The 22,591-nt window shown below is 46.0% G+C and overlaps 1 protein-coding gene across 1 annotated transcript in view; it reads left to right on the top strand.

Moving 5' to 3' along the window:
• Positions 1-5,133: 5,133 nt before the first annotated feature.
• The window catches only part of LOC115118600 (rho-related GTP-binding protein Rho6-like), a 29,468-nt gene continuing 12,010 nt past the window's right edge, over positions 5,134-22,591 (top strand). The window contains exons 1-2 of the mRNA XM_029647272.2: positions 5,134-5,364; positions 5,886-5,973. Of these exons, the coding sequence (XP_029503132.1) occupies positions 5,245-5,364; positions 5,886-5,973 (208 nt within the window). The 5' untranslated portion in view covers positions 5,134-5,244. The remainder of the gene's footprint in view (positions 5,365-5,885; positions 5,974-22,591) is intronic.

Raw genomic sequence — 22,591 nt, 5'->3', positions numbered from 1 at the left:
CTGTCCTCTCCTCTCCCCTCTGTCCTCTGTCCTCTCCTCTGTCCTCTCTTCTCCCCTCTCCCCTGTCCTCTCCTCTCCCCTCTGTCCTCTGTCCTCTCCTCTGTCCTCTCTTCTCCCCTCTCCCCTGTCCTCTCCCTTCTCCTCTGTCCTCTGTCCTCTCCCTTCTCCCCTGTTCTATCCCCTCTCCTCTGTCCTCTGTCCTCTCCTCTGTCCTCTGTCCTCCCCTCTCCTCTCCCCTGCCCTCTGTCCTCTCCCCTGCCCTCTGTCCTCTGTCCTCTCCTCTGTCCTCTCCTCTGTCCTCTGTCCTCTCCTCTGTCCTCTGTGAGTGCATTGTCCAGAATAGAGTAGTCTACAGTAGGCTACTGTGAACTCAATGGACTGATCCTTGTGAAAGATTGTCCCATGCAGTGGACAAGCTTCCAATGAGCAGACAAGCAGTTTGTTGACAGGCAGACTGATTAGATTACTGTGGCTGTGTGAGGAATAATTCATTTCAGACCAGGGAGAAAGTGTTGTTGTAATAGAAGTGATTTGAGTCATTTAGCAACACCTCTAAACACCGGCCCCATGGCAGTCTCAGTGAAAATGTGTCAGTTACCAAGATAACTGGGTAGCCTAGTGGTTAGAGCGTTGGACTAGTAACCGGAAGGTTGCAAGTTCGAATCCCCGACAAGGTACAAATCTGCCGTTCTGCCCCTGAACAGGCAGTTAACCCACTGTTCCTAGGCCATCATTGAAAATAAGAATTTGTTCTTAACTGACTTGCCTAGTTAAATAAAGGTAAAATAAATAATTATATAATCTATCTGAGCTGAGCTATTCACACAGTCACCAGACAGGTCGGAGATGACTGGGGTCAGTGTGACAGTTCAGAGCCTGTTCCTGCGTCAGTACCACCCAGCTGGCAGGTTTGATGCCGTCAGGGGGACACAGCACAGAAGGGTGTGTTACAGTAGGGTTCTCTCCAGCTCTCACCACTGAGCTCTTTAATTAGACCAGGCTGTGGGGAGAGGACAGCCCTGGCACACTGTCTGCAAGCCTGCCTGATATCCTCTCTCACTCCCCTCCTCCCTCTATCTGCTTTGTCTCCTCCTCATCCTCAGAGCATCCCAGACAGATATCACTGTGTTGCAGCATCCCAGACAGATATCACTGTGTTGCAGCATCCCAGACAGATATCACTGTGTTGCAGCATCCCAGACAGATATCACTGTGTTGCAGCACCCCAGACAGACATGCCAACTGTAAATCTACAATCAGAGCAGTGTGATAGAAACAAGATGTATTGGGCTGTAAAAGTCTGATGTCAATAGGAGAATGAATACTGTGTGACTCATACGAACAAAGGCAGATTGGCTTGGCCCAACAGAGCCATAAAACCAGGAGGGGAATGAATTGTTGACAGATAAGTAAATTGGCTAGCTGTGACGGAGGGGGTTCGGTGAACCACACTCATACGATGAGTAACATTGCCTGAGACCTGGCTAATGGCTTGTGATAACTCCCCAAGCTAATGTAATACCTAGGTTTTAGCTCCACGGGCTAACACAGTCTTGTAGCAGAGACAGGCTGGAGATGGATTTGAACCCAGTTTCCTAGTCACTAGGGGGTTATCATATTAATTGACCTTTGTATTTTGATTTACAGCAAGTTGTCTTAAGTGGATAACCTTTATGATGTTAAATGTAACGTCTGTCTCTGGAATGATCAGGTGATACTTCTGAGTTCTGACTCGACCCCTGGCAGCATCTGGTCCCCTACAAGGGGTCTTGGCTCCCCCGAACTTTCTCTGCTCAACCAAACAAATAGCATAAAATACACCTCTGTCTTGGCCCCTCCTATAAGCCATTCATTATCCCACTATCTCTAGAGTTGTATTTTATTTGCTCATCCACTCAAATAGCATGGACTACAATTTCAAAGAATTAACATCTGCTGATTGGCTCAAACAGCATGGACTACAATCTCAAAGAATTAACATCTGCTGATTGGCTCAAATAGCATGGACTACAATCTCAAAGAATGAACATCTGCTGATTGGCTCAAATAGCATGGACTACAATCTCAAAGAATGAACATCTGCTGATTGGCTCAAATAGCATGGACTACAATCTCAAAGAATTAACATCTGCTGATTGGCTCAAACAGCATGGAATAGAATCTCAAATAATTAACATCTGCTGATCGGCTCAAACAGCATGGAATACAATGAATACAATGAGTCATTGCTCCTATAGCTTCTCTCACGAGCTCACTATCTCAACTATCTCAACTATCTAGCTAGTCAAACAGCACAGGACACACCTCTGTGTACCAATAAACCATCATCCTGGATACAGATATGGATCAAAATGTCATTTGTTAGAGATTATAGTCAATTACTAGGTGCAAAAAAAACAAATTAGTATTTTTTTCATCAATGGATTTGGAAGATTCAACTGTGACAAACTAAGGGCCCGTTCCCAGTGGGTGTGAGTTATTGCTCCTATAGCTTCTCTCACGAGCTCACTATCTCAACTACTACTATATTCCCAGTGGGTGTGAGTTATTGCTCCTATAGCTTCTCTCACGAGCTCACTATCTCAACTACTACTTTATTCCCAGTGGGTGTGAGTTATTGCTCCTATAGCTTCTCTCACGAGCTCACTATCTCAACTACTACTTTATTCCCAGTGGGTGTGAGTTATTGCTCCTATAGCTTCTCTCACGAGCTCACTATCTCAACTACTACTTTATTCCCAGTGGGTGTGAGTTATTGCTCCTATAGCTTCTCTCACGAGCTCACTATCTCAACTACTACTATATTCCCAGTGGGTGTGAGTTATTGCTCCTATAGCTTCTCTCACGAGCTCACTATCTCAACTACTACTTTATTCCCAGTGGGTGTGAGTTATTGCTCCTATAGCTTCTCTCACGAGCTCACTATCTCAACTACTACTTTATTCCCAGTGGGTGTGAGTTATTGAGATGAAGCCAGGAGGGTTTTAGGTGTTGAGCTCAATTAGATCAGACTTGTGAAATTCCACTTCATTTGCTGTCAGATAGATAAACAATACTAAGATCACAACCCCATGATACACAAACCCCTGGATCACAGGGCTTCGATGCATATCACAAAGAGTCAATGCAAATGGAATCTATTGGTTAGAGTCAACAGAACCTCATGACTAACCTAACATTGGTTGCTCTTATGTTAGGTTAGTGAAGTTGACAATTAAAGTTAAATAGATGGATGACAAATCAAGGATTGGAGCTCAAACTACTCGTTGAAAAAATATCTATAAAAATATGATGATGGTTCATTAATTCCCAAACGTCTTCTCTGGGAACACCAGCCCTAAACTGGCATACCTGATTCCATTAGGCAACTATCACCAAGCCCTTGACTAATGGAATCAGTTGTGCCAGTTCCGGGCAACAACAAAATGATGTGAAATGTCTGGTGGTCCCCGAGAAGAGGGTTGGGAAGTGATGGTTTAGATTACTTTGAAAACTTCATCACTGTCATTATTTCTGCAGACTAATTAGATTTAGTCCATCCCACAACTCTGCCCAGTGATTTGAGCCTGTGGTTCTGATGACAGCAGACTAATTAGATGTAGTCCATCCCACAACTCTGCCCAGTGATTTGAGCCTGTGGTTCTGATGACAGCAGACTAACTAGATGTAGTCCATCCCACAACTCTGCCCAGTGATTTGAGCCTGTGGTTCTGATGACAGCAGACTAATTAGATTTAGTCCATCCCACAACTCTGCCCAGTGATTTGAGCCTGTGGTTCTGATGACAGCAGACTAACTAGATGTAGTCCATCCCACAACTCTGCCCAGGGATTTGCGCCTGTGGTTCTGATGACAGCAGACTAACTAGATGTAGTCCATCCCACAACTCTGCCCAGTGATTTGAGCCTGTGGTTCTGATGACAGCAGACTAACTAGATGTAGTCCATCCCACAACTCTGCCCAGTGATTTGAGCCTGTGGTTCTGATGACAGCAGACTAACTAGATGTAGTCCATCCCACAACTCTGCCCAGGGATTTGAGCATGTGGTTCTGATGACAGCAGACTAACTAGATGTAGTCCATCCCACAACTCTGCCCAGTGATTTGAGCCTGTGGTTCTGATGACAGCAGACTAACTAGATGTAGTCCATCCCACAACTCTGCCCAGGGATTTGAGCCTGTGGTTCTGATGAAAGCAGACTAATTATCTAACAGTGGAAATTGTCTGATGGCTATTGTCCTCAGCCCTGATGCCTAGAAAAAAGGGTTCCAAATGGGTTCTTTGGCTGTCCTCATAGGAGAACCCTTTTTTGTTTCAGGTAGAACCCGTTTGGGTTCCAACTAGAACCCTCTGTGGAAAGGGTTCTTCGTGGAACCCAAAAGAGTTCTACCTGGAACCAAAAAGGGTTATTCAAAGGGTTCTCCTATTGGGACAGCCAAAGAACCCTTTTAAGGTTCTAGATAGCACCTTTTTTTTCTAAGAGTTCTTTGATCTATGGATCTTGCAGAGTTAAGTCAATCTAATGATTGAATTGGTGAACTTAAAGCCTAGATCTAGAGCAACAGACCAGACCATACAGAATGTCCTGAGGAATAATATGCCAACTTGATTTAATGACTGACCAACATACTAATACAGTAGCCTGCATATATTATTTGAGTGTAATGAAATGCAAATGAACAGGTAGGCTAAAATAACTGCCATTGGAAATAGTGAGGTTTAGGGTTACAAAGTTTGTGTGTTTTCTTTCAGATTTGTGTTGGACTTGGATCTCTCCAGCACATATTGCAATTTGTAAGTCGCTCTGGATAAGAGCGTCTGCTAAATGACTTAAATGTAAATGATTGCCATCTTGACTTGAAGCCCTAGAGAAAAACTGTCTCATAAACAAAGTCATAATAATTTTATGTGGATTATTTAGGTTTAAAATTGTATTTCTATAACTACCTGGCATAAGGCAATATAACCCATTTAATTTCAGCGGTCAGGGACAATAGAACTCTGCGGCTGTGAAAGAAATACAAGAGAGTCAGGAAAACCGCGCGCCCATTGGCTGTTGGAGCGCACTATAAAGAGACGCAGTATCGACTCTCATTACACCAAATGCAAGCATCCTTCTAGGACTAGACCACACTTCAGAATAGGCTACGGTACTCTACCGCTAACAAGGACGTTTTTCTTTTGGATTTCGCGTTTTTACTATTTTTCTTTAATAAAGACGTGTGTTCTTGACTGTTACAAATATGAAGGAAAGGAGAAATCCACAGCCGTTGGTGGTGAGATGTAAACTGGTTCTTGTTGGGGATGTTCAATGCGGAAAAACTGCGATGTTGCAAGTCCTCGCGAAGGATTGTTACCCAGAGGTATGCGAATATTTGTTCTCCTGTTGCAATACTATCATTTTAAGATACACATTATATGTGTTCTGCAAATATTCCATATTGATTGAGCACGTGTTTCTGAGGATTTGATCAGCCTCATAAACGGCTCTTTTAAAAGTTGGGAATAAATTGACGATGGATCAATTTCTGATAGAGCATCATCCGCTTCGGGCCAGGATGCCTGTATCTACGACATGATGCGCATGTCCAATAATTCACCGTTTTCACATCGGATTATATTACATGTTCTACTGTAGGCTTCTGATCATCACCACGTTGAAATGGGTTTCATCACCACATTGAAAAAGACATATGATCATGCACCATTTTTGTCCATTCATTTTTATTGGGCTAGCCTGCTAATTCGTTTACACTCAAATGTTTACTATTGTCGTATTAGAAGACTGTATTTCACTTTAATGTAGATCTGAATTGTGAAAATGAAGTCCATCACTTGTAGCAGGGAGGATGTTAACAGACTGCTATGTCATTCCTCTCCTCAGACTTATGTTCCCACAGTGTTTGAGAACTACACAGCGTGTCTGGAACTTGAGGAGCAGCGTGTGGAGCTCAGTCTGTGGGACACGTCAGGTAACTACATCCTCTCCTGCTATATCATCAACCTATATCCGCTATCACTAGTGCAGGGGTACTCCAGGCAGGGTAAAACGAACTTGGTGGTACATGAAACATTTTGAGAATCACTGATCTATATGAACTGGCTACGGTGGCCTACATTTTACCATTTTAGACCTTGTTGAGGGGCCCTCCTTTTGAGAACAGAATATACAGTACTGGTCAAAAGTTTTAGAACATCTACTCATTCAAAGGTTTTTCTTTATTTTTTAAGTATGTTCTGCTTTGTAGAATAATAGTGAAGACATCAAAACTATGAAAGAACACATGGAATCATGTAGTAACCAAAAAAGTGTTAAACAAATCAAAACATGATTAATATTTGAGATTCTCCAAACAGCCAGTTTGCCTTGATGGCAGGTTTACACACTCTTGGCATTCTCTCAACCAGCTTCACCTGGAATGCTTTTCCAACAGTCTTGAAGGAGTTCCCACATATGCTTAAGTAAAGTCAATTAGATATTTATGCATTTAATTTTCAATATATATTTGCTAAAATTTCTAAAAACATTTTCACTTTCATTAAATTCCATTTTGAATTCAGGCTGTAACAACAAACTTGTTGGCTGCTTTTCCGTCACTCTGCGGTCCGACTCGTCCCAAACTCATCCCAAACTCGTCCCAAACCATCTCAACTGGGTCGAGGTCTGGGGATTGTGGAGGCCAGGTCATCTGATGCAGCACTCCATTACTCTCCTTCTTGGTCAAATAGCCCTTACACAGCCTGGAGGTGTGTTGGGTCATTGTCCTGTTGAAAAACAAACAATAGTCTCACTAAGCCCAAACCAGATGGGATGGCGTAATGCTGCAGAATGCTGTGTTAGCCATGCTGGTTAAGTGTGCCTTGAAAACTAAATAAATCACAGACATTGTCACCAGCACTACTTTCATGTGTTAAAGTATTGATGGACTGTCCTTTCTCTTTGCTTATTTTAGCTGTTCTTGCCATAATTTGGACTTGGTCTTTTACCAAATAGGGCAATCTTCTGTATACCAACCCCACCTTGTCACAACACAACTGAATGGCTCAAACGCATTAAGGAACGCATTTTCACAATTTAACTTTTAACAAGGCACACCTGTTAATTGAAATGCGTTCCAGGTGACTACCTCATGAAGCTGGTTGAGAGAATGCCAAGAGTGTGCAAAGCTGTCATCAAGGCAAAGGGTGGCTACTTTTTCCTGTGTTGTTCTGTACATTACATTGTAAATAAATTAGCTTGGTTATGTCTGGTGACATTGTCGGCTAGTGTGGTATACACTGAGTGTACAAAACATTAAGAACATCTGCTCTTTCCATGACATAGACTGACCAGGTGAATCCAGGTGAAAGCTATGATCCCTTAATGATGCCACTTGTTAAATCCACTTCAGTCAGTGTAGACCAGTGGTTCCCAAACTTTTTATAGTCCTGTACTCCTTCAAACATTCAACCTCCAGCTGTGTACCCCCTCTAGCACCAGGGTCAGCTGTACCCCCTCTAGCACCAGGGTCAGCTGTACCCCCTCTAGCACCAGGGTCAGCTGTACCCCCTCTAGCACCAGGGTCAGCTGTACCCCCTCTAGCACCAGGGTCAGCTGTACCCCCTCTAGCACCAGGGTCAGCTGTACCCCTCTAGCACCAGGGTCAGCTGTACCCCTCTAGCACCAGGGTCAGCTGTACCCCTCTAGCACCAGGGTCAGCTGTACCCCTCTAGCACCAGGGTCAGCTGTACCCCTCTAGCACCAGGGTCAGCTGTACCCCCTCTAGCACCAGGGTCAGCTGTACCCCCTCTAGCACCAGGGTCAGCTGTACCCCCTCTAGCACCAGGGTCAGCTGTACCCCCTCTAGCACCAGGGTCAGCTGTACCCCCTCTAGCACCAGGGTCAGCTCACTCTCAAATATTGTTTTTTGCCATCCTTGTAACCCTGCCTCCCACACACACTATACAATACATTTAATAAACATAAGAATGAGTGGGAGTTTTTGTTACAACCCGGCTCGTGGGAAGTGACAAAGAGCTCTTATAGGACCAGGGAACAAATAATAATATAATAATAATCAATCATTTTGCTCTTTATTTAACCATCTTACATATAAAACCTTATTTGTTCATCGAAAATTGTAAATAACTCACCACAGGTTAATGAGAAGAGTGTGCTTGAAAGGATGCACATACTGTAACTCTGCAATGTTGGGTTATATTGGAGAGCGTCTCAGTCTTAAATCATTTCCACACACAGTCTGTGCCTGTATTTAGTTTTCATGCTAGTGAGTGCTGAGAATGTCCTCTCACGTAGGTATGTGGTTGCATCAGTGCAATTGGCCAAGGCAGGATACTCTGAAAGCAGCCCAATCCAGAAATCTGGCAGTGGCTTCTGATTAAATAACATTTTCACAGAACCGCTTGTTGCAATTTTGATGAGGCTCTCTTGTTCAGATATCAGTAAGTGGACTGGAGGCAGGGCATGAAAGGGATAATGAATCCAGTTGTTTGTGTCATCCGTTTCAGGAAAGTACCTATGTAATTGCGCACCAAACTCACTTAGGTTCTTTTCTGTATCACATTTGACATTGTCTGTAAGCTTGAGTTCATTTGCACACAAAAACTCATACAATGATGGAAAGACCTATGTGTTGTCCTTGTTAATGCAGACAGAGAAGAGCTCCAATATCTTAATCATAGCCTCAATTTTGTCCCGCACATTGAATATAGTTGCGGAGAGTCCCTGTAATCCTAGATTTAGATCATTCAGACGAGAAAAAACATCACCCAGATTGGCCAGTCGTGTGAGAAACTCGTCATCATGCAAGCAGTCAGACAAGTGAAAATGATGGTCAGTAATGAAAACTTTGCTCGTCTCTCAATAAATAAAAAAAGTCAATACTTTGCCCCTTAATAACCAGGTCACTTCTGTATGTTGTAAACGTGTTACATGGTCACTGCCCATATAATTTCTTAGTGCAGAAAATACACGAGAATTCAGGGGCCTTGCTTTAACAAAGGTAACCATTTTCAGTGTAGTGTCCAAAACATCTTTCAATCTGTCAGGCATTCCCTTGGCAGCAAGAGCCTCTCGGTGGATGCTGCAATGTACCCAAGTGGCGTAGGGAGCAACTGCTTGCACGCGCATTACCACTCCACTATGTATTACATAAAGATGCAGTAGATGATATAGAGTACAGTATATACATATACATATGAGATGAGTAATGTAGGGTATGTAAACATTATATTAAGTAGCATTGTTTAAAGTGGCTAGTGATATATTTTACATCAATTTCCATCAATTCCCATTATTAAAGTGGCTGGAGTTGAGTCAGTATTTTGGCAGCAGCCACTCAATGTTAGCGGTGGCTGTTTAACAGTCTGATGGCCTTGAGATAGAAGCTGTTTTTCAGTCTCTCGGTCCCTGCTTTGATGCACCTGTACTGACCTCGCCTTCTGGATGATAACGGGTGAACAGGCAGTGGCTCGGGTGGTTGTTGTCCTTGATGATCTTTATGGCCTTCCTGTGACATCGGGTGGTGTAGGTGTCCTGGAGGGCAGGTAGTTTGCCCCCGGTGATGCGTTGTGCAGAGCTCACTACCCTCTGTAGAGCCTTACGGTTGTGGGCGGTGATACAGCCCGACAGGAGGCTCTCGATTGTGCATCTGTAGAAGTTTGTGAGTGCTTTTGGTGACAAGCCGAATTTCTTCAGCCTTCTGTCTGTGTGGGTGGACCAATTCAGTTTGTCTGTGATGTGTACGCCGAGGAACTTAAAACTTACTACCCTCTTGACCACCAAAGTCCATTTGATGTCACAAAGCTGTCCAGTACTTTAAAAATATCCTCTCCTGTTGTCCTGGTTTCCAATGGTTTGCAGAAGAGGATGTCTTCCTTAATTGACCCCCCCATAAACGTAACGGACATATACCAGGAGCTGTGCCAGGCCTCCACGTCTGTTGACTCATCCAGCTGTAACAGACATATAACAGGAGCTGTGCCAGGTCCGCCACGTCTGTTGACTCATCCAGCTGTAACAGACATATACCAGGAGCTGTGCCAGGCCCTCCACGTCTGTTGACTCATCCAGCTGTAACAGACATATACCAGGAGCTGTGTCAGGCCCGCCACGTCTGTTGACTCATCCAGCTGTAACAGACATATACCAGGAGCTGTGCCAGGCCTCCACGTCTGTTAACTCATCCAGCTGTAACAGACATATACCAGGAGCTGTGCCAGGCCTGTTGACTCATCCAGCTGTAACAGACATATACCAGGAGCTGTGCCAGGCCCGCCACGTCTGTTGACTCATCCAGCTGTAACAGACATATACCAGGAGCTGTGCCAGGCCCACCACGTCTGTTGACTCATCCAGCTGTAACAGACATATACAAGGAGCTGTGCCAGGCCCGCCACGTCTGTTGACTCATCCAGCTGTAACAGACATATACCAGGAGCTGTGCCAGGTCCGCCACGTCTGTTGACTCATCCAGCTGTAACAGACATATACCAGGAGCTGTGCCAGGCCCTCCACGTCTGTTGACTCATCCAGCTGTAACAGACATATACCAGGAGCTGTGCCAGGCCCGCCACGTCTGTTGACTCATCCAGCTGTAACAGACATATACCAGGAGCTGTGCCAGGCCCGCCACGTCTGTTGACTCATCCAGCTGTAACAGACATATACCAGGAGCTGTGCCAGGCCCTCCACGTCTGTTGACTCATCCAGCTGTAACGGACATATACCAGGAGCTGTGCCAGGCCCTCCACGTCTGTTGACTCATCCAGCTGTAACAGACATATACCAGGAGCTGTGCCAGGCCCTCCACGTCTGTTCACTCATCCAGCTGTAACAGACATATACCAGGAGCTGTGCCAGGCCCTCCACGTCTGTTGACTCATCCAGCTGTAACAGACATATACCAGGAGCTGTGCCAGGCCCGCCACGTCTGTTGACTCATCCAGCTGTAACAGACATATACCAGGAGCTGTGCCAGGCCCGCCACGTCTGTTGACTCATCCAGCTGTAACAGACATATACCAGGAGCTGTGCCAGGCCGCCACGTCTGTTGACTCATCCAGCTGTAACGCATAGAATTCACTGGCTTGTCTGCAAAGCAGTAATTGTTTCAAAACATCTCCTGCCATGTCACTGATGCGTTGTGAAACAATGTTGTTTGATGAAGGGGGCAGTAGCTTGGTGCTTTCCCGGGTAAGGAGGCAGTAGCTTGGTGCTTTCCCGGGTAAGGAGGCAGTAGCTTGGTGCTTTCCCGGGTAAGGAGACAGTAGCTTGGTGTTTTCCCGGGTAAGGAGGCAGTAGCTTGGTGCTTTCCCGCGTAAGGAGGCAGTAGCTTGGTGCTTTCCCGGGTAAGGGGGCATTAGCTTGGTGCTTTCCCGGGTAAGGAGGCAGTAGCTTGGTGCTTTCCCGCGTAAGGAGGCAGTAGCTTGGTGCTTTCCCGCGTAAGGAGGCAGTAGCTTGGTGCTTTCCCGGGTAAGGGGGCATTAGCTTGGTGCTTTCCCGGGTAAGGAGGCAGTAGCTTGGTGCTTTCCCGCGTAAGGAGGCAGTAGCTTGGTGCTTTCCCGCGTAAGGAGGCAGTAGCTTGGTGCTTTCCCGGGTAAGGAGGCAGTAGCTTTGTGCTTTCCCGGGTAAGGAGGCAGTAGCTTGGTGCTTTCCCGGGTAAGGAGGCAGTAGCTTGGTGCTTTCCCGGGTAAGGAGGCAGTAGCTTGGTGCTTTCCGGTAAGGAGGCAGTAGCTTGGTGCTTTCCCGGTAAGGGGGCAGTAGCTTGGTGCTTTCCGGTAAGGGGGCAGTAGCTTGGTGCTTTCCCGGTAAGGAGGCAGTAGCTTGGTGCTTTCCCGGGTAAGGAGGCAGTAGCTTGGTGCTTTCCGGGTAAGGGGCAGTAGCTTGGTGCTTTCCGGGTAAGGGGGCAGTAGCTTGGTGCTTTCCCGGTAAGGGGGCAGTAGCTTGGTGCTTTCCCGGGTAAGGGGGCAGTAGCAGTGCTTTCCGGGTAAGGAGGCAGTAGCTTGGTGCTTTCCCGGGTAAGGAGGCAGTAGCTTGGTGCTTTCCCGGGTAAGGGGGCAGTAGCTTGGTGCTTTCCCGGGTAAGGAGGCAGTAGCTTGGTGCTTTCCCGGGTAAGGGGGCAGTAGCTTGGTGCTTTCCCGGGTAAGGAGGCAGTAGCTTGGTGCTTTCCCGGGTAAGGAGGCAGTAGCTTGGTGCTTTCCCGGGTAAGGAGGCAGTAGCTCTTCCACTGCATCAGATTCACAAATGTCAGTGTCCGTGCTAGCTGGGCTAACAACAAATGTAGAATTACTCATGCTAGCATTGGATGTGCTCGTGGAAGCAGAACAACTTGTGTTGTCAACAGGTGCAGATGTAGTACTGCTGGTAGTAGCAGTATTACCAGTAGAGCAGGTATGTGTCTCTATGGAAGCAGAACAACTTGTGTTGTCAACAGGTGCAGATGTAGTACTGCTGGTAGTAGCAGTATTACCAGTAGAGCAGGTATGTGTCTCTATGGAAGCAGAACAACTTGTGTTGTTGACAGGTGCAGGTCTAATACTGCTGGTAGTAGCAGTATTACCAGTAGAGCAGGTATGTGTCTCTATGGAAGCAGAACAACTTGTGTCGTTGACAGGTGCAGGTGTAGTACTGCTGGTAGTAGCAGTATTACCAGTAGAGCAGGTATGTGTCTCTATGGAAGCAGAACAACTTGTGTCGTTGACAGGTGCAGGTGTAGTACTGCTGGTAGTAGCAGTATTACCAGTAGAGCAGGTATGTGTCTCTATGGACGCAGGCCTTACTTTTTTTTAACCATTTATCCATCTTCGAGCAAACGGAATGAGCAGCAGGTACGTTTGGCTACATACAGACCGTTAGTGGAATTCCCGCGAGAGAGTAACGATTAATGTGATTGGATGTTAATTATTTGACTAGTCTACCTGTATTTGACGTTGTGTTGTTATTTCGCTGAACACTAGATGGTTTAATTTAATTTTTGGCAGTGAAACGAGGCGAGAGAAAAAAACTCACCCAAATAAACTATTTTCAGGACCCTGTCTTTCAAAGATAATTCGTAAAAATCCAAATAACTTCACAGATCTTCATTGTAAAGGGTTTAAACACCGTTTCCCATGCTTGTTCAATAAACCACAAACAATTAATGAAAATGCACCTGTGGAACGGTCGTTAAGACACTAACAGCTTACAGACGGTAGACAATTAAGGTCACAGTTATGAAAACTTAGGACACTAAAGAGGCCTTTCTACTGACTCTGAAAAACACCAAAAGAAAGATGTCCAGGGTCCCTGCTCATCTGCGTAAACGTGCCTTAGGCATTTACATTTACATTTTTAAGTCATTTAGCAGACGCTCTTATCCAGAGCGACTTACAAATTGGTGCGTTCACCTTAAGACATCCAGTGGAACAGGCACTTTACAATAGTGCATCTAAATCTTTTAAGGGGGGGGGTGAGAAGGATTACTTTATCCTATCCTAGGTATTCCTGAAAGAGGTGGGGTTTCAGGTGTCTCCGGAAGGTGGTGATTGACTCCGCTGTCCTGGCGTCGTGAGGGAGTTTGTTCCACCATTGGGGGGCCAGAGCAGCGAACAGTTTTGACTGGGCTGCGCGGGAACTGTACTTCCTCAGTGGTAGGGAGGCGAGCAGGCCAGAGGTGGATGAACGCAGTGCCCTTGTTTGGGTGTAGGGCCTGATCAGAGCCTGGAGGTACTGAAGTGCCGTTCCCCTCACAGCTCCGTAGGCAAGCACCATGGTCTTGTAGCGGATGCGAGCTTCAACTGGAAGCCAGTGGAGAGAGCGGAGGAGCGGGGTGACGTGAGAGAACTTGGGAAGGTTGAACACCAGACGGGCTGCGGCGTTCTGGATGAGTTGTAGGGGTTTAATGGCACAGGCAGGGAGCCCAGCCAACAGCGAGTTGCAGTAATCCAGACGGGAGATGACAAGTGCCTGGATTAGGACCTGCGCTGCTTCCTGTGTGAGGCAGGGTCGTACTCTGCGGATGTTGTAGAGCATGAACCTACAAGAACGGGCCACCGCCTTGATGTTAGTTGAGAACGACAGGGTGTTGTCCAGGATCACGCCAAGGTTCTTAGCGCTCTGGGAGGAGGACACAATGGAGTTGTCAACCGTGATGGCGAGATCATGGAACGGGCAGTCCTTCCCGGGAGGAAGAGCAGCTCCGTCTTGCCGAGGTTCAGCTTGAGGTGGTGATCCGTCATCCACACTGATATGTCTGCCAGACATGCAGAGATGCGATTCGCCACCTGGTCATCAGAAGGGGGAAAGGAGAAGATTAATTGTGTGTCGTCTGCATAGCAATGATAGGAGAGACCATGTGAGGTTATGACAGAGCCAAGTGACTTGGTGTATAGCGAGAATAGGAGAGGGCCTAGAACAGAGCCCTGGGGACGCCAGTGGTGAGAGCGCGTGGTGAGGAGACAGATTCTCGCCACGCCACCTGGTAGGAGCGACCTGTCAGGTAGGACGCAATCAAGCGTGGGCCGCGCCGGAGATGCCCAACTCGGAGAGGGTGGAGAGGAGGATCTGATGGTTCACAGTATCGAAGGCAGCCGATAGGTCTAGAAGGATGAGAGCAGAGGAGAGAGAGTTAGCTTTAGCAGTGCGGAGGGCCTCCGTGATACAGAGAAGAGCAGTCTCAGTTGAATGACTAGTCTTGAAACCTGACTGATTTGGATCAAGAAGGTCATTCTGAGAGAGATAGCGGGAGAGCTGGCCAAGGACGGCACGTTCAAGAGTTTTGGAGAGAAAAGAAAGAAGGGATACTGGTCTGTAGTTGTTGACATCGGAGGGATCGAGTGTAGGTTTTTTCAGAAGGGGTGCAACTCTCGCTCTCTTGAAGACAGAAGGGACGTAGCCAGCGGTCAGGGATGAGTTGATGAGCGAGGTGAGGTAAGGAGAAGGTCTCCGGAAATGGTCTGGAGAAGAGAGGAGGGAATAGGGTCAAGCGGGCAGGTTGTTGGGCGGCCGGCCGTCACAAGACGCGAGATTTCATCTGGAGAGAGAGGGGAGAAAGAAGTCAGAGCACAGGGTAGGGCAGTGTGAGCAGAACCAGCGGTGTCGTTTGACTTAGCAAACGAGGATCGGATGTCGTCGACCTTCTTTTCAAAATGGTTGACGAAGTCATCTGCAGAGAGGGAGGAGGGGGGGGAGGATTCAGGAGGGAGGAGAAGGTGGCAAAGAGCTTCCTAGGGTTAGAGGCAGATGCTTGGACTTTAGAGTGGTAGAAAGTGGCTTTAGCAGCAGAGACAGAAGAGGAAAATGTAGAGAGGAGGGAGTGAAAGGATGCCAGGTCCGCAGGGAGGCGAGTTTTCCTCCATTTCCGCTCGGCTGCCCGGAGCCCTGTTCTTAGGCATGCTGAAAGGAGGCATAAGGACTGCAGATGTGGCCAGGGAAATAAATGTCCATACTGTGAGATGCCTAAGACAGCGCTACAGGGAGACAGGACAGACAGCTGATCATCCTCGCAGTGGCAGATCCCGTGTAACTACACCTGCACAGGATCGGTACATCCGAACATCACACCTGCTGGACAGGTACAGGATGGCAACAACAACTGCCTGAGTTACACCAGGAATGCACCATCCCTCCATCAGTGCTCAGACTGTCCGCAATAGGCTGTGAGAGACTGGACTGAGGGTTTGTAGGCCTGTTGTAAGGCAGGTCCTCACCAGACATCACCAGCAACAACGTCGCCTATGGGCACAAACCCACCGTCGCTAGACTAGACAGGATTGGCAAAAAGTGCTCTTCATTGACGAGTCGCGGTTTTGTCTCATCAGGGGTGATGGTCGATATTCGCGTTTATCGTCGTAGTAATGAGCGTTCTACCGAGGCCTGTAATCTGGAGAGGGATTGATTTGGAGGTGGAGGGTCGTCATGGTCTGGGGCGGTGTGTCACAGCATCATCGGACTGAGCTTGTTGTCATTGCAGGCAATCTCAACGCTGTGCGTTACAGGGAAGACATCCTCCTCCCTCATGTGGTACCCTTCCTGCAGGCTCATCCTGACATGACCCTCCAACATGACAATGCCACCAGCCATACTGCTCGTTCTGTGTGTGATTTCCAGCAAGACAGGAATGTCAGTGTTCTGCCGTGGCCAGGGAAGAGCCCGGAGCTCAATCCCATTGAGCACGTCTGGGACCTATTGGATTGGAGGGTGAGGGCTAGGGCCATTCTTCCCAGAAATGTCCAGGAACTTGCAGGGACCTTGGTGGAAGAGTGGGGTAACATGTCACAGCAAATCTGGTGCAGTCCATGAGGAGGAGATGCACTGCAGTACTTAATGCAGCTGGTGGCCACACCAGATACTGACTGTTACTTTAGATTGTGACCCCCCCTTTGTTCAGGGATACATTTTCCCATGTCTGTTAGTCACATGTCTGTGGAACTTGTACAGTTTATGTCTCAGTTGTTGAATCTTATGTTCATACAAATATTTACACATGTTAAGTTTGCAGAAAATAAACGCAGTTGACAGTGAGAGGACTTTTCTTTTTTTGCTGAGTTTATATAGTCCCGTTGGAAAATATAAATGGACTGTTTAGAAATGTGATTTTTTAATTTATTTATTTAGCGTACCCCTGACGGCATGGCGCACACCAGTTTTGGAATACCTGGTGTAGATGAAGGTGGGGAGACAGGTTAAAGAAGGTTTTTTAAGCCTTGAGACAATTGAGACATGGATTGTGTATGTGTGTTATTCAGAGGGTAAATTGGCAAGACAAAATATTTATGTGCCTTTGAATGAGGTATTGTAGTTGGTGCCAGGAGCACCGGTTTGTGTCAAGAACTGCAATGCTGTTGGGTTTTTCATGCTCAACAGTTTCCCGTGTGTATCAATAATGGTCCATCACCCAAAGGACATCCAGACAACTTAAAAAAATAAGTAATTATCCGTTATTTTACCAGGTAAGTTGACTGAGAACACGTTCTCATTTGCAGCAACGACTTGGGGAATAGTTACAGGGGAGAGGAGGGGGATGAATGAGACAATTGTAAACTGGGGATTATTAGGTGACCGTGATGGTTTTGAGGGTCAGATTAGGAATTTAGCCAGGACACCGGGGTTAACATCCCTACTCTTACGATAAGTGCCATGGGATCTTTAATGACCTCAAAGAGTCAAGACACCCGTTTAACGTCCCATCCGAACTTGACACAACTGTGGGAAGCATTGGAGTCAACATGGGTAAGCATCCCTGTGGAACGCTTTCAACACCTTGTAGAGTCCATGCCCCGATGAATTGAGGCTGTTCTGAGGGCAAAAGGGGGGGATGCAACTCAATATTAGGAAGGTGTTCCAGTGTATATGGTGTACATAACCGCAAGTGGAAAGATATATATATATATATATATATATATATATATATATATATATATATATATTATATCCATTAGATACCAATTGGAAGTCCTTTTTAATCAGACTTAACATGATTATCCATCTAAGCCTCTCATTTCTAACCAGATGAAGAGATAAGAGTCACCTTCCGCTGATGCCAAATTTAACAAATATAATCAATAAACAAGAGCGAGACACTCAAGTAACCAAGACGTGTTTGTTTGCGTGTGTGGCTGTGTGACTGTGTGCATGCGGCTGTGTGAGTGCATGTGTGACTGTGTGTGCCTGCATACATGGTAACATGCGTTTCCATGCATGTGTGTGTGCCCCAACATTGTTTTAACAGAGAATTGTGTAGAGCGGTAGCTGGGTAGGTGGGTGGGCAGCAGGACAGCAATGTGTAAGATGATTGGCAGTTGCGGCCAGCCTTTAAGGAGGGGTGGGAGGAACGCCTGATGCAGATGGAGGATTCCAAGGCTGTTGCTGTGGTAACGGCAGAGGGACTGGAGGTATTACGCTGCGCTGAGTGGAGGGAAGACTAGGGGGTGTGTAGAGGGGGCGAGAGGGGGAGGCGGAGAGAGAGGGGGGTAGTTGCTTAAGGATTCCGAGTACATGAGTCTGCCTGCTCTGCTGCTCAGCCAGCCAGCCAGCCAGCCAGCCAGCCAGCCAGCCAGCCAGCCAGCCTCGCTGTTCTGTTCCACTTGTTTAATCCAGTGATAAAAATATCAATGTGGATTTAGTGTCTTGATTGTCATCTTCTCCCACTCTGAAACACCAATAGGGGAGAGGAGAGGAGGATAAAGGAGGAGAGGAGATGAGAGGAGGATAAAGAAGGAGAGGAGAGGAGAGGAGATGGGAGGAGAGGAGATGGGAGGAGAGGAGGAGGATAGGAGAGGAGAGAAAAGAGAGAGGGGAAAGGGACAACAAAGTACAGCTCAGCATGAGAAGTGATACCCTTCAGAGATTACCCCTGGTCTCTGTCCTCTTTTTCTGTCTCTCGCTATATGTCTCCTTGTCTCTGTCTCTCTCTCTCTATCTCACTCAATTCAATTCAATTCAAGGGGCTTTATTGGCATGGGAAACATATGTTAACATTGCCAAAGCAAGTGAAGTAGATAATATACTAAAGTGTAATAAACAATACAAATGAACATTAAACATTACACTCACAGAAGTTCCAAAAGAATAAAGACATTACAAATGTCATATTATCTATATATACGCTGTTGTAACGATGTACAAATGGTTACAGTACAAAAGGGAAATTAAATAAACATAAAAATGGGTTGTATTTACAATGGTGTTTGTTCTTCACTGGTTGCCCTTTTCTTGTGGCAACAGGTCACGAATCTTGCTGCTGTGATGTCACACTGGTATGCCACGCAATAGATATGGGACTTTACCAAAATTTGATTTGTTTTCAAATTCTTTGTGGATCTGTGTAATACAGATCCACAAAGAATTTGAAAACAAATCAAATTTTGATAAAGTCCCATATCTATTGCGTGGCATACCAGTGTGACATCACAGCAGCAAGATTCGTGACCTCAGGGAAATATGTGCCTCTAATACATTTGGCAGGAGGTTAGGAAGAACTGCTCAGTTTCTACCTCATTTTGTGGACAGTGTGCACATAGCCTGTCTTCTCTTGAGAGCCAGGTCTGCCAATGGCGCCTTTATCAACAGCAAGGCTATGCTCACTGAGTCTTTACATAGTCAAGGATTTCTTTAAGTTTGGGTCAGTCACAGTGGTCAGGTATTCTGCCACTGTGTACTCTCTGTTTAGGGCCAAGTAGCATTCTAGTTTGCTCTGTTTTTTTGTTAATTCTTTCAAATGTGTCAAGTAATTATCTTTTTGTTTTCTCATGATTTGGTTGGGTCTAATTGTGTTGCTGTCCTGGGGCTCTGTGGGGTGTGTTTGTATTTGTGAACAGAGCCCTAGGACCAGCTTGCTTAGGGGACTCTTCTCCAGGTTCATCTCTGTAGGTGATGGCTTTGTTATGGAAGGTTTGGGAATCACTTCCTTTTAGGTGGTTGTAGAATTTAATGTCTCTTTTCTGGATTTTGATCATTACTGGGTATCGGCCTAATTCTACTCTGCATTCATTATTTTGTGTTTGACGTTGTACACTGAGGATATTTTTGCAGAATTCTGCATGTAGAGTCTCAATTTGGCGTTTGTCCCATTTTGTGAATTCTTGGTTGGTGAGCGGACCCCAGACCTCACAACCTTAAAGGGCAATGGGTTCTATAAGTGATTCAAGTATTTTTAGCCAGATCCTAATTGGTATGTCAAATTTTTATGTTCCATTCTCTCACTCTCTCTGTCTCTACTGCGCTCAACTAAATATTGTTTCTTCTTGGATATGATGTCTCCTTACTGCATTATCTTGTTAAAAAATAAGAGTCTACTATCATTTTTATTTTATTTTATTTCACCTTTATTTAACCAGGTAAGCAAGTTGAGAACAAGTTCTCATTTACAATTGCGACCTGGCCAAGATAAAGCAAAGCAGTTCGACACATACAACGACACAGAGTTACACATGGAGTAAAACAAACATACAGTCAATAATACAGTAAAAAAAAAAAAAAAAAAAAAAAAAACAAGTCTATATACAATGTGAGCAAATTAGGTGAGAAGGGAGGTAAAGGCAAAAAAGGCCATGGTGGCAAAGTAAATACAATATAGCAAGTAAAACACTGGAATGGTAGTATTGCAATGGAAGAATGTGCAAAGTAGAAATAAAAATAATGGGGTGCAAAGGAGCAAAATAAATAAATAAATTAAATACAGTTGGGAAAGAGGTAGTTGTTTGGGCTAAATTATAGGTGGGCTATGTACAGGTGCAGTAATCTGTAAGATGCTCTGACAGTTGGTGCTTAAAGCTAGTGAGGGAGATAAGTGTTTCCAATTTAAGAGATTTTTGTAGTTCGTTCCAGTCATTGGCAGCAGAGAACTGGAAGGAGAGGCGGCCAAAGAAAGAATTGGTTTTGGGGGTGACTAGAGAGATATACCTGCTGGAGCGTGTGCTACAGGTGGGAGATGCTATGGTGACCAGCGAGCTGAGATAAGGGGGACTTTACCTAGCAGGGTCTTGTAGATGACATGGAGCCAGTGGGTTTGGCGACGAGTATGAAGCGAGGGCCAGCCAACGAGAGCGTACAGGTCGCAATGGTGGGTAGTATATGGGGCTTTGGTGACAAAACGGATAGCACTGTGATAGACTGCATCCAATTTGTTGAGTAGGGTATTGGAGGCTATTTTGTAAATGACATCGCCAAAGTCGAGGATTGGTAGGATGGTCAATTTTACAAGGGTATGTTTGGCAGCATGAGTGAAGGATGCTTTGTTGCGAAATAGGAAGCCAATTCTAGATTTAACTTTGGATTGGAGATGTTTGATATGGGTCTGGAAGGAGAGTTTACAGTCTAACCAGACACCTAAGTATTTGTAGTTGTCCACGTATTCTAAGTCAGAGCCGTCCAGAGTAGTGATGTTGGACAGGCGGGTAGGTGCAGGTAGCGATCGGTTGAAGAGCATGCATTTAGTTTTACTTGTATTTAAGAGCAATTGGAGGCCACGGAAGGAGAGTTGTATGGCATTGAAGCTTGCCTGGAGGGTTGTTAACACAGTGTCCAAAGAAGGGCCGGAAGTATACAGAATGGTGTCGTCTGCGTAGAGGTGGATCAGAGACTCACCAGCAGCAAGAGCGACCTCATTGATGTATACAGAGAAGAGAGTCGGTCCAAGAATTGAACCCTGTGGCACCCCATAGAGACTGCCAGAGGTCCGGACAGCAGACCCTCCGATTTGACACACTGAACTCTATCAGAGAAGTAGTTGGTGAACCAGGCGAGGCAATCATTTGAGAAACCAAGGCTGTCGAGTCTGCCGATAAGGATGTGGTGGTTGACAGAGTCGAAAGCCTTGGCCAGATCAATGAATACGGCTGCACAGTAATGTTTCTTATCGATGGCGGTTAAGATATCGTTTAGGACCTTGAGCGTGGCTGAGGTGCACCCATGACCAGCTCTGAAACCAGATTGCATAGCAGAGAAGGTATGGTGAGATTCGAAATGGTCGGTAATCTGTTTGTTGACTTGGCTTTCAAGACCTTAGAAAGGCATGGTAGGATAGATATAGGTCTGTAGCAGTTTGGGTCAAGAGTGTCCCCCTTTGAAGAGGGGATGACCGCAGCTGCTTTCCAATCTTTGGGAATCTCAGATGACACGAAAGAGAGGTTGAACAGGCTAGTAATAGGGGTGGCAACAATTTCGGCAGATAATTTTAGAAAGAAAGGGTCCAGATTGTCTAGCCCGGCTGATTTGTAGGGGTCAGATTTTTCAGCTCTTTCAGAACTTCAGCTGAATGGATTTGGGAGAAGGAGAAATGGGGAAGGCTTGGGCGAGTTGCTGTTGGGGGTGCAGTGCTGTTGACCGGGGTAGGAGTTGCCAGGTGGAAAGCATGGCCAGCCGTAGAAAAATGCTTATTGAAATTCTCAATTATGGTGGATTTATCAGTGGTGACAGTGTTTCCTATCTTCAGTGCAGTGGGCAGCTGGGAGGAGGTGTTCTTATTCTCCATGGACTTTACAGTGTCCCAGAACTTTTAGAGTTAGTGTTGCAGGAAGCAAATTTCTGCTTGAAAAAGCTAGCCTTGGCTTTTCTAACTGCCTGTGTATAACGGTTTCTAGCTTCCTGAACAGCTGCATATCACGGGGCTGTTCGATGCTAATGCAGAACGCCATAGGATGTTTTTGTGTTGGTTAAGGGCAGTCAGGTCTGGGGAGAACCAAGGGCTATATCTGTTCCTGGTTCTAATTTTCTTGAATGGGGCATGTTTATTTAACATTGTTAGGAAGGCATTTTAAAAAATATCCAGGCATCCTCTACTGACGGGATGAGATCAATATCCTTCCAGGACACCCGGCCAGGTCGATTAGAAAGGCCTGCTCGCTGAAGTGTTTCAGGGAGCGTTTTACAGTGATGAGTGGAGGTCGTTTGACCGCTGACCCATTACGGATGCAGGCAATGAGGCAGTGATCGCTGAGATCTTGGTTGAAGACAGCAGAGGTGTATTTAGAGGGGAAGTTGGTTAGGATGATATCTATGAGGGTGCCCGTGTTTAAGGCTTTGGGGGTACCTGGTAGGTTCATTGATAATTTGTGTGAGATTGAGGGCATCAAGTTTAGATTGTAGGATGGCTGGGGTGTTAAGCATGTTCC

This window comes from Oncorhynchus nerka, linkage group LG7, assembly GCF_034236695.1.
Source record: "Oncorhynchus nerka isolate Pitt River linkage group LG7, Oner_Uvic_2.0, whole genome shotgun sequence".
NCBI classification, from domain to species: domain Eukaryota; kingdom Metazoa; phylum Chordata; class Actinopteri; order Salmoniformes; family Salmonidae; genus Oncorhynchus; species Oncorhynchus nerka.
This window is presented reverse-complemented; position numbering and strand designations above follow the sequence as displayed.